The sequence below is a fragment of the Trichechus manatus genome, unplaced genomic scaffold (assembly GCF_000243295.1).
Source record: "Trichechus manatus latirostris isolate Lorelei unplaced genomic scaffold, TriManLat1.0 scaffold00119, whole genome shotgun sequence".
Classification (NCBI taxonomy): domain Eukaryota; kingdom Metazoa; phylum Chordata; class Mammalia; order Sirenia; family Trichechidae; genus Trichechus; species Trichechus manatus.
Genome location: NW_004444055.1, coordinates 3,664,684 through 3,677,040, shown reverse-complemented (window position 1 = coordinate 3,677,040; position 12,357 = coordinate 3,664,684). Strand labels below are relative to the sequence as shown.

General features: G+C 34.0%; 1 protein-coding gene across 1 annotated transcript in view; it reads left to right on the top strand.

Moving 5' to 3' along the window:
* Window positions 1–10,990, top strand: part of EPYC (epiphycan) — a 47,798-nt gene extending 36,808 nt beyond the window's left edge. The window contains exons 3-7 of the mRNA XM_004384197.1: window positions 381–555; window positions 3,506–3,664; window positions 4,500–4,702; window positions 6,392–6,487; window positions 10,346–10,990. Coding sequence (XP_004384254.1) covers window positions 381–555; window positions 3,506–3,664; window positions 4,500–4,702; window positions 6,392–6,487; window positions 10,346–10,516 — 804 coding nt within the window. The 3' untranslated portion in view covers window positions 10,517–10,990. The remainder of the gene's footprint in view (window positions 1–380; window positions 556–3,505; window positions 3,665–4,499; window positions 4,703–6,391; window positions 6,488–10,345) is intronic.
* Window positions 10,991–12,357: the final 1,367 nt, after the last annotated feature.

Below are 12,357 nucleotides of genomic sequence, written 5' to 3'. Positions count from 1 at the left end.
TTACTTTGCACACTTCTGTAGTAATTTGAATCTTTCACAACAATAATGCATTCTTGCAACACTATGTATTCAGAAAACAATACATTTTTCCAAATTAATGAGATAAAAATACAAAAAGACAATAAAAATAAAAAAAAAAAAAAAAAAAAAAAAAAAAGGCATTGGAAAAGATTGCTAAGGTTTGAGAAGGCAGAAATAATTAAAAACAACAGTAACATAATGTGAACCATATGTGCCCTATCTGGCAAGCAGGCTAGAGTGAGTTGAACTTCAGAACAGGAGTGCCCTCTTGTGGCACGTATGGATACATTTTAAATTTGTGTCACTGCCCAACTTAGTGATGAAAAACGCTGCCTGATCAAACTCTGCTTCTTTCTCAGATTGAAATAGGGACAGTGATGCCTTCTGGGAACAGAGAGCTCCTGACCCCGCCACCATTGCCTGAAGAGGAGGAGAGTGAAGAGAAAGAGGAAGAATCCACCTCCAGGCTGATCGATGGCTCTTCCCCACAGGAGCCAGAATTCACTGGTGTTTTGGGCCCTCACACCAATGAAGGTTGGGTACATCAAAGCTAAATTGTAATTAAGTCCCCTTGGCCATCCCTGAAAACTGCCAACCTCCAACTGGCATGACGCAAAGAAAATTTTGGAAGAAACGCAGTTTGAAGCAGGGGATGCACATGCATTTTTTTAAAATTCAAATATAAAGTGGCTTTAATAATTCAGCTTTGGTTTTATTTAAATTTAAAAAAAAACAAAAACAGAGATTTGTGATGAAAACATTTGTCTGGCATGCTTATTCAAAACTTTTTTGGTGGAATGTATTCCTGGAAAAACAAATCAGTGTCTATGCCTCTGAGATCAGACCAAAGCAGTTCAAAGTGATGATAAAGATGATGATCATGAAGATAGTAATAATATTTCACATTGATTGAGCACTTGTATCTTTAGGCCATAATACTCTGCACTTCGCAACGTTACTTCATTTGACTATTACAATCTCCCTATGAGGGAGTTAGTAATAGTCTTTTCATTATTACCAAGGACACTGTAGCTCAAAGAGGATGGTAAGTTGTCAGAGATCATATAGATATCAGTTTCACGAACTGAATTTGAAGCCAGCCCCTTCTGACCTTTATCTGAGTGCTTAATAGAAAACAGGCTTCTCACTCAGTCCCAGGAAGCAGCAGAGACAGGCAAAGAGAGGAAAGCATTCCCTAAGTTTGGGCTCCATTTTAAATGGCCTGAAATGTTTTAGTTAATGAGAAGGAATGGATGTTTTAGTTAATGAGAAGGAATTCCTAGTGCTAGATGTGATTCTATGGTTTTTTTCTATACTTCTTTCTAGAATTTGTCAGTGTCATCTTTGAGGATACTCAAGTGGACTCACACCAGAATAATTTTACACATCTGGAGAGAGGTGCAGTGAGGGGATATAGAAAAATGAGTAGGGTTCCCACTGCAAATGTTTTGCTGGTATTGAGTGTCTCTATACTCCAAATTCTAGAGCTACAGAGCTGATTTTAAAATGGCCACTGTTCTCAAGGACCTTTATGTCTATTACAGGGAGTCAGATATGTAAATAAACGTAGAAGCGATAAGGGATTACAGGTATTATGAGAAAAATCTGTACAGAACATACTGGGAGAACAAAAGTGAGGGACGAGCAAGATAACATAGGGCAAGACTAATAACACCCTGACTAAAATGTTGGCACCTACCCAGCAGTGCATCAGGAGAAAGGCCTGGTGATCTGCTTCTGTAAATATTACAGCCAAGAAAACTCTATAGAGCTCAGTTCTACTGTGTAAGACATAGGGTCGTCATGAGTCAGAATTGACTCGACAGCAGTGGGTTTGGTTTTCGTGTTTTGAACTAAGAGCAAGGGTGCAGAAGCCAAAACTGAATTTCATGGAGTAACCAAGACATCCATATCAATCTCTGCTCTGCCACTTGATACATATAAAGCCCGGAGCAAGCCATTTAATCTTTTTATGCCTCATCTAAAAAATGGAATAATGAATAATAAAACCTACATCATAGAGTTGTTGTAAGGATTAAATGAATGAAAGTAGTTCCTGGCGTAGTAAGTCATAGTTAGTTATTGTCAATATTCTACTATTAATGGAAGAGTTCGTTCATTTTAACTGCACACTAACTCTTTGACTAGCCCCAACAACACTACGTACTAATTACTGTTTTCTCCGTTTTATAGATAGAAAAACTGAAACTGCAACATCCTATAAAATTTGTCTAAGATCACAGAGGTGGTATATAGTAGTGCTGGGGTTTAAAGATAGACCACTAAATCCTAAGGCAATATCTACTAGAAGGATAGACACACAATATGATAAGGAAGTAAAATCTCCACAATAGGAAAAGTAAATATCCCAAGAACATTGTTTACTTTTACGAAATTTCAGATCCTTCAAGAATTGACTGATTTGTTCTTTTTTTTTAGCTTTTCGAGGAACAACGGTGAAGTAAAATGCCCAATCTTTTAAATGAGATATATATTTTTTTTTAAGTTTTAGTTCAAATCATGGCTCAGTAATGTCAGTTTTGAAACAATATAAAAAAAGCTAAGACTTTTTTTTTCCTTATTTGTGTCTTGAAAGTAGTCTGATGGTGAATAATGAAGTCACAACTTCAATTCTCATTTTAATTTCCATATAAGAAGCAGCTACAGAAATTGTAAAATGAAATTGAAGTCTTATAAATTCATCAAAGTTAGGTAGCTTGACAATATTTAGTACATTAAAAATCAAAATACATTTCTATTGATAACACAGTTCTTTAAGATCATATTCTGCAGCCCTATAATGAAGGCTTGAGGAATCAAACTAGAATTAAATTACAACTGGTGCGAGTTTATAAAAATTACCCTAATCAATTTTTGCTAAATTAGTGAAGCTATGACTATATGGAAAAATCAAATGCCTCACTTTTTTAAAGTTTTATGATGAGTGAGAAATGTTAATTTATGACTGGAAAAATTAGCAAGTATTAAATATTTTAAAATTCCCCCTTCAAGAGCCTGGAATACTTTTCCCTTCCTGCTTACATAATTAACTCCTTCCCTTCCTGCATATCTCAGCTAAACTATCACTTCCTCAGAGAACCTTTCCATGGCTCCCAGACTAGGTCAAATTCCTTTATTTTATGCTCATTTAGTTCTCATGACACTTATCACAGTCATAATTTTTATTGATTTGTGTAATTATTTAATGAACATCTATCTCACGTACCAGGTTATGAAATAGAACTATGTCTCTTCATGCTCACCTCTCTTTCACCAGCTAGCCTGCTGCCATTTACCTAGAAATGATTACTGTTTTGAGTGAATTAATATTAATTAAAATTAGTTTTGCACTATATGAGAAAATAGGAAATATACCAGAACGGTTTGTGTGAGTTTTATCTTATTTATCAAACGTACCTAACCACATTCTTTCTTATAAATTGTTTTTGTCACTTACATGCAATTATCTGCCTCTGTCTTTTAGACTTTCCCACCTGTCTCTTGTGTACTTGTATAAGTACCACCGTATACTGTGATGACCATGAACTTGATGCTATTCCTCCACTGCCCAAGAACACTGCTTATTTCTATTCCCGCTTTAACAGAATTAAAAAGATCAACAAAAATGACTTTGCAAGCCTAAGTATGGATGACAATATTAATATCTCTTTCTTCCTTACATAGTTTCTGAGACTTTTTACAGTGTAAAATGTGGGTACTGAGAATGAAATTTAAATGCCAAAATATGGTTCCTAATCTTTTTTTTTCTTATTTAGAAATTTGCTTTAATAATGATAAGAAAACACAACAATTAATTAAAAGGTTATTATAAAACTAAGTATATAGTTGTTATAGTTTTCAATCTGACTATTTTCAACTAAGAAGAAATAATAAATATCTTAATGCGGCTAAATCTTATTATGTTATGGCATTAAGAGTGAGTATAGTATATAATACCATTCATATAATTAATAGGATTTGGCTTTCTTGAACAAAGTTCCATTAAAGTGTAATTGCTTTATGATTGATAATGCAAACCTAAATTCTAATTATATTTTTTGCCAACTAAAAAGAATTGTGATACTTTTGTTTATTCTTCATAAAGTATTATATTCATTTGAAGATATCTTTAATGCTTATATAACAATCTACCATCGCTGAGAAAAAATTTTAAAAAGTAAAATTCAGACAAAGTGTATGAAGAATGTGGGGAAAATGCCAGTTATTTTAAATGTAATGTGCCAATTTCTTTTCTAGAGTTAAACTTTCTTATAATTATATACATATAAATACTACCTGGAGGAAACAATGAATTTTTAATAAAGTAGTTTAAAATAATTATTTCATTAACTGTCCATTGCTAATTAAATTCATATTTATATTTGCTTTTACATGAGAAATTTTATATTGATATCTATATTCATGCGAGCAAATAATATTCAAGAATATTTAACTATTCTCTTCATTTTTTCTCCTAGCTGATTTAAAAAGGATTGATTTGACATCAAATTTAATATCTGAGATTGATGAAGATGCATTCAGAAGGCTGCCTCAACTTCGAGAGCTTGTCCTGCGTGACAATAAAATAAGGCAGCTCCCAGAATTGCCAACCACTTTGACATTTATTGATATTAGCAACAATAGACTTGGAAGAAAAGGGATAAAGCAAGAAGCATTTAAAGTAAGTTTTAAGCTTGGATATGAAGGAAGGACTTTCATTTCATTCCATTTGCTGTCAATGAGCAGCCTTTTTATTTCTGCAATTCACGTTGGTGAGATTTTTAACTTATAAAATAAACCATGTGACCCTATTTTTATGTTTGTTAAGAAATACTGCATTTTATTAAGTTCTGAGAGTAGTCAAGCTCCGAGAACAGAAAGCAGAGTTGGAATAAGAAGTAGGTGGCTACCAGGAGCACCCATCTATAAGAAGCACTTGAAAATAGTATAAGCCAGAGAATTTTTTATCAAGAATTCTGCTTAGGGAAAGTACTTTATGCGGTTAAAAGGATAAGCCGCTTGTGCATGGTGTGAATAATGTCTTCAGGACAGAAGTCTCCTAAAACTGACTTGTAAGGAAGATAGCTTATTAATCTTAGGGATTTTGTTTACTAAGTGGAGGAAGTAAGTATGGGGACAGACTGACTTGCTTGAAACAACAGCATAGAGTCTAAGAATCAGTCACCAGCAGGCTTTCTAACCCACTTATGTTCCATTCAAGCTGCTCCTTTAAATAGGCATTGAACAGACAGTTTTAAAATACAATTTTATAGAACTGCACATTATTCTAGCCAAGGCCACATGTCCTAACCTAGTTTGCTTGGAAAGGAGAAGAAAATTCAGGAATAGCGATGATATCTAGAAGTTAAAAGGTTGGGGCCTGTATCTTTCCATTGCTGAGTCATCATAGGTGGAAGTGACTTGGACAAGAAGGTAGCAGGCTCACACAAATGGCTCTCACTGTGGTATTACCCACCATTACCATCAAAGTTATTACTTATGGCAATGCATTACACTTTATATGTTATCATAATTCTGGAGACTTCTTTGAAGACAGACACTGTACTTTGTTCATATTTATATGCGCCACAACAAAAAAATCTGGCATATAATATTTGCAAATACATATAGCATATACTATTTGTGCCAGGCATTAATTGAAGCACTTCACATTTAATAACTCTTTAATCCGTACAATCACCCCTTGTGGTTGATATTGTTATTATCACCATTCTACATATGAAAAAACTGAGACACAGATTAACTAAATTGCTCAGTGTCTCACATCAGTCAATGGGAAAGTCAGGGTTTGAACCCCACGGTTTGTTCCAAAGCCATGCACTTAAACCACTGTACTATCTAGGCTCTTTATCCAGCAAGGCCTTCATGTGGGAAAACAGAACTGTAGTATCTTCCTTTAAACCCAATTCTGACAAACCTAAGTCTATAAAGTTCCTCTACAATTTCTAGCGCTGCTTCATCCCTGGTGGTTATATCAGTTCTCATTTCTTCATGCCTATAAAAATGAAGAAAATTCTTGTGATCCCTCATGAAAATCTTCAAAATCCTACCCAAAAATGACTTCTATGGGAAATAGCTGCCTTGCTTAAGTTAAAAAAGTTGAAGTGGACAAAGATTCTTCTTAGAGATTGAGAAACAATCTTCATCTTTATGAAGAATATTTGCTAGCTATCAAGCATTACAAAACTCATTTGTCTAGTAACTGACAGCATTAGTCTGCCTCAACTTTATGAAATAAGACCTGATTGGATACATGTTACTTTACAGATAGTTGCATGTGTAGGGAATAAAAAATACAACTGAGACATCAATAACTTCTACTACATCCCTGTATTTGGAATGTTTACAGGATATGTATGATCTCCATCATCTCTACCTTACGGATAACAACTTGGACCACATCCCTCTGCCACTCCCAGAAAATTTACGGGCCCTTCACCTCCAGGTAAGCTTTTACTGGTAAGACATGCTTCATGGAACACAAAACCAAAAAGAGGAGGTCCAAGACACAAACAATTGTTTATAATGGTATTTTGAAACACTGTTACATTTTTCCTTCTTTTTCTTCTCTCACTTGTTCCTCTCAATCTGTGTACAAGGGATCTTTGCATTCATGACTCTAGCCACCCTGATCAATTTCTGAGAACCATAGCCTTTATTTTCATTTTTTGCCAAATAATAATGCAATTATTTTGGAAAAAAAAAATAACGAATTTCCACTTGCTGAAGAAATTTGTGAAGAATAGAAATGGAAGAAAAAAGGGAGGAAAAAAAGTCTAATTTGATTTCGTTTTCAGAGAAAAATCAATTTCAGCTACTCATTTTAGGTTTAAAATAGTGAATTAAATTCAATCCTAGGACATTCCTATCTGCTGAGAAATGACAAACACCCATCTCTCTGGATTAAGAAAATGTAATTTTTTTCTAAACCAACATATTTGAGAGTTTTCGTTATTTTAATTCTCATCCAACTACATTTTTTTGAAGTTATGAGTAAAAACACATCTTCAAAAATCTTGAAAATCCAATAGTTTCTAAATATCTTTCGTTTCTCATCAAAGTGATTAAAAATATGTTTGACTAAAATAAATAGTTTTGGTTGTTAAAATAGATAAACAAATTATTTTTATTTCTATGTAATTATTAGCCTACAGCTGTAATGAAAATTTTACAATAATTTCATCTGTTCTGTAGTATAAATATGTAGAGAAGATATCCATTATATGCTCAAACAAAAAATACCATAGTGGAATATTAAAATTTGTTTAGCAAAAAAAGTGCAAACCATTACAAGACGTGATTTGACTATATCAGAGCAGGTCTCTGATTCCTGTGCTTTTCTCTGCGCAGCCTATAAATGTGTACCTCTGTGCCTTTTCTTTTCCTCCTATTAATTTTTTTTTTTATACTTTTTGATGTCTTTTTGTGTACATCTATCTATGAGGTTTGGATAACTGTTTCTTTTGTGAGTTTTTCTGAATATGTTCATTTCAGAAGTAATGCCTCTGTACTTCCCAGCCCTCATCCTGTTTCGGGATGGCTCTCTTTTGGTCTTTCTGTTTCTGGGGCCCAATTTCTACACATATATATATATATACTTCTTGCCTTGCTTGTGACTGCAAGGAGGATTTTCAAGGGCCTTCTCAAAGAAATTTCGGAACATGTGTTCCAATTATGAATTAAATTTCATTACTGTGATCTGCGAAGATGTTGACCCTACAAAGTAAACATGTCTCCCTCAGTTTGCATATTTTTAACGTTCATATTTTTTTAAAAATCTCCTTCCCTGATTTGTTTGAAAAACGTTTTTCAACATTTGTATACAAACAATGTATAACAATTAAGAATGAGGATGCTAGTAGAAACAGATTTCCGGGACTTAAATTACTGTTCCAACACTATCTAATGACTGGACAAATTTCAAAACCTCCCTGGACCCAAGTTTCTCATCTGTAACAAAGGGATTGTCTATACGGTTGGGAAGAGAAAATAAGATAAATTTTACAAAGTGGGTAGTTCAGTTCCTGATTCATGATAAGCCCGGCACAATTACTGTAAACTGCATGCACCTATTGGCCATCAAAGGGAACGGTAAAGCAAAAAGGCACGAAATCTGTATTATTCTTCATCCTTACTAATATCTTCCTTGTGTCTTACTCGAGTTCCATTTTCTCTTCCTACTTGTAGCTAGAGTTTTAAAAGGAATTTAGAGAGTAATCAGCTCATCCTTTTCACGTTTACAAGGAAAGGTCAAATGACTTGGTTAAGACCACATAGAAAGGCATCCACGCCTTTATTTAGGTATGTTTGCTTTGCCAAGACCTGATCTAGTGAAACCTCTATCTAGACAATTATTGTTCATCTTTCAAGAGCCATGCATTTTTACATGTATGAAACCTGTTGTCGTTGAGACGATTCCGACTCACAGCAACAGTACAGAATAGTGTAGAACTGCCCCATAGGTTTTCCAAGGAGCAGCCAGTGGATTTGAACAGCTGACTTTTTGGTTATCAGCTGAAGGCTTAACCACTGCACCACTAAGACTCCTTTCTGAATCTGCACTCCCTCCCTGCCTCCCCAAAAACATAATGTCTGCTTTGTATTATTATTGTACCTAGACAAATTTCCACCATGAAACGTGCCTTGCTATATTTCAACTATTTGTTTAAATAGCTTGTCTCAACTAGTCTGTAACCCATTAGGGTGCAGGACCCATACATTATTACTCATTGCACTTTCCCAGCTAGCAAATGGGAAGACTGGGCATAGAATATAGTACACTAATTCTAGAATCCCGTTTTGCAAATTTTATAATCTCTCACACTCCTGCAGCTGTTCTCAGCACCTGTCTGTTGTAAAAGACAATTGCACAAATAAATAATTTAAAAAATTAGGTTGATAGACTGATAAAATAAAAATATACAATTATGTGGCAATAATAGTACAAAGGAGGGAGAAGGTAAAGGAGATACATTAGAGCAAAGTTTTTGTACTCTATTGAATTAAGTTAGTACTAATCCTGGTAGCACAATGGTTAAGTGCTCAGCTCCTAACCAAAAGGTCTGCAGTTTGAGCCCACCAGTGACTCTGCAGGAGAAAAGACCTGGCAATCTGCACCCATAAAGATTACAGCCTAGGAAACCCTATGGGGCACTTCTATTTTGTTATTTAGAATCCAACTATGAGTTGGAATCGACTTGAAGGTACACACAATTGCCTAGCAATCACTAAGAAAATAATTAAATTCATAACATCTGGTTACAATGGAATTAAATTAGAAATCAACAACAAAGACAATTTGGGAAATCCACAAATATGTCAAAATTAAGCCACACTCTCCTTAATAATCAAAGGGTCAAAGAAATCATAAGGGAAATTGTAAAATAGTCTGACACAAATAAAAACAAAAAACATAACATACCAAAATGTATGGGATGAAACAAAAGAAGTACTTTGAGGGAAATTAACAGCTATAAATACCTATATTTTAAAAAAAACCCTCAAATCTATAACCTGAGCTTCCACCTTAAGAAACTAGAAAAAAGAAGAGCGAACTAAACCCAAAGGAACTAATAAAGGTTAGATGAGAGAAAAATTACCTAATTGTTCTGATATTTGCAGTCTCACTCTCTCATTTCACTTCCACTGCAACAAACCAAAACCAAACCTGTTGCCGTCAAGTCAATTCCGACTCATAGGGACCCTATAGGACAGAGTACACCTGCCCTATAGGGTTTCCAAGGAGTGGCTGGTGTATTCGAACTGCTGACCTTTCAGTTAGCAGCCAAGTTCTTAACCACTGCGCCACCAGGTTTCCACTTCCACCGCATTATCTGTTTTTTCCTATTCCTTCAACATTCCATGCTATTTCCTCAAACATTGAACTTGCTCTTCTCTGCCTGGGTTGTTGTTTCCTTGGCTCTTTGGCTCTTTCCATGCCTGTGTCTTCTTGTTATTTAGTTCTCAGCTCAGTTGTGTGCTACCTCTTACGATCACTTTTTGCAGTCATTATTATTTCTTCATTAACACTCATCATTTTGGGAAATAATCTTAATTTTTTTTCACCTTCTACTTTATATTTCCCAACTGAAACATAAGCTCCATAAGGGCAAGAATATGTCTATTTTGTTAACTAATTTATTCCCATTGCTTAGAAAGTGTTTGACCAATAATAATCACTTAATGTGTATTTTTTAATACAAGGAACAAAATAATCAAAATGAGTGTTAAGCAAAATGTATTAGGTAATTAGCATTATGGATATATTATATCTTGTTTTATACTTTATTTTCATTTTTTTTAGAATAACAACATTCTGGAGATGCATGAAGATACCTTCTGCAATGTTAAAAATTTGACTTATATTCGTAAGGCACTGGAGGACATTCGATTGGATGGAAACCCTATCAATCTCAGCAAAACTCCTCAAGCATATATGTGTCTACCTCGTTTGCCAATTGGAAGTCTTGTCTAATTTCAAATAATGGTTACAGTGATCATGCCTATTGTAACAAAATGATGCTTACTACTCCTTTAAAAAAAAATTCATCATAATACTTTCAAATTGTGTTCTTAATAATGTTATGATTACATAAAATACAACTAAGCATTTTAAGATATGTTGACATTTTAGTAATCTAAGAAAATATCAGATGAGTTAGGAATATACCTAGAAGATGAACAAAAAGGACAAAACTAAATGATAAAACAATTGTATAATTAAGAAATCACATGTAACTTGCATTTTCTAGGGATCTCTATCCTACATAATTTCAAACTAACTATATTAGAGATAAAAATTTAAAAATGAACACTTTAGGTATTTTTCCAAGTTGTAGATGTTTTTAATTAAACTTTTCTATTTCTCTTTTTTTTCACTAAAGCATGTTCTTTTTTTCCTTAACTCATTAAAGAGTGTGAGGATAAGAATAAAAATTTTTCAAAATTACAATGGCCTTGTTGGGAAAATATTCATTATGGTCACAATATGCAAATAGTCATATCCAACAATACACATAACCTTCAGTTGTTGAATAACATTTCCTCATCTTAAAGATCTGTCAATTCATTTTAGATCTTTGCTAAACTGACTAGTTATTTGGTGTATTTCTCTGTCTGTGGAGAAAAAAAATATAGAAGATGATATGGTAATTATGCTAGGGAAGAAGCTAAGGAATACATTCTAAGGAGAATTGATCCTTTTAAAATATATGTTCATAGTACAGGCACATGGTTAGAAATTGAAAGGTGACAAAGAATATAGAATGCAAGGTGAGTTTCCTATCACCTCCAGACCCCCAGTTCCCCTGCTTAGATTGTTTCTTTTATGTCTTCAGGAAGCTTTTCATGAGAAACAAAAATGTGCACATAATTAATTTCCCCTTTTTATACAAATATGTACGTGCAGGTGATGCATGCCTATACATATTATAATTGTGTGTGTATCATACATGTAAATATGCATTTTTAAACACAAAAGATAATTGCTACTCTCAACCATACTTGTTTCACTTAAAAATACTTCTTGGTAATCTTTCCATATCAGCATATACATCTTTACTGATTCGGAAAACCACACATCCATATATTATATGAGTGTTATATATTTTATTTTTTGCATTTACACTAAAACCGCATAGAACGTCCTTGCATGAACATAAATACATTTGTGTGCATGTGAAAGTATTTTTATGGATAAATTCACAGAAGTGGAATTTTGAGTCAAAGAATACAACGTTTTACATTTTAATAAATAGTTAAATTGTCCTCAAAATGTTAAATCTACTAATACTCACACACTAAGGTGTAGGGGAGTGCATTATTTTCTATAACCTCACTACAATAGTGTTGTATGAAATTTTCATCATTGCATAGTCTGTTTCTGGATTAATATACCAAAATAACAAAGCCAGACAATTATTTGGCAATACACTTCCAACATTTTAAAACCCCAGTACCTATTTTTATTTTCAGCTCTATCTTTCAAGCAAATGTATTTCTTAGCATAATTATCTGATTTTTTTCTCATTGCTTCACATCATTCTCCATATATAATGATTTGTAGACACTATAGCTAAAACCAGAATTTCTGTAATGGGGAGTTCCAGCAAAATGGCACTCTAGGTAGAAGCACCACGCCATCCCTCCACAGCAAAGATCCAAAAAACTAAGCTGAACAGAGAATACAACAATCCTGAAACCCTAAAGCATCAAAGGAAGAGATAAAGAACTCAGCCAAGCACCAAATGGAGTGAGAAAACTGACAGAGAACGGAGAGCGAGGAGAGATTCATGCAGAGGTCCCCTACCAGCTAAC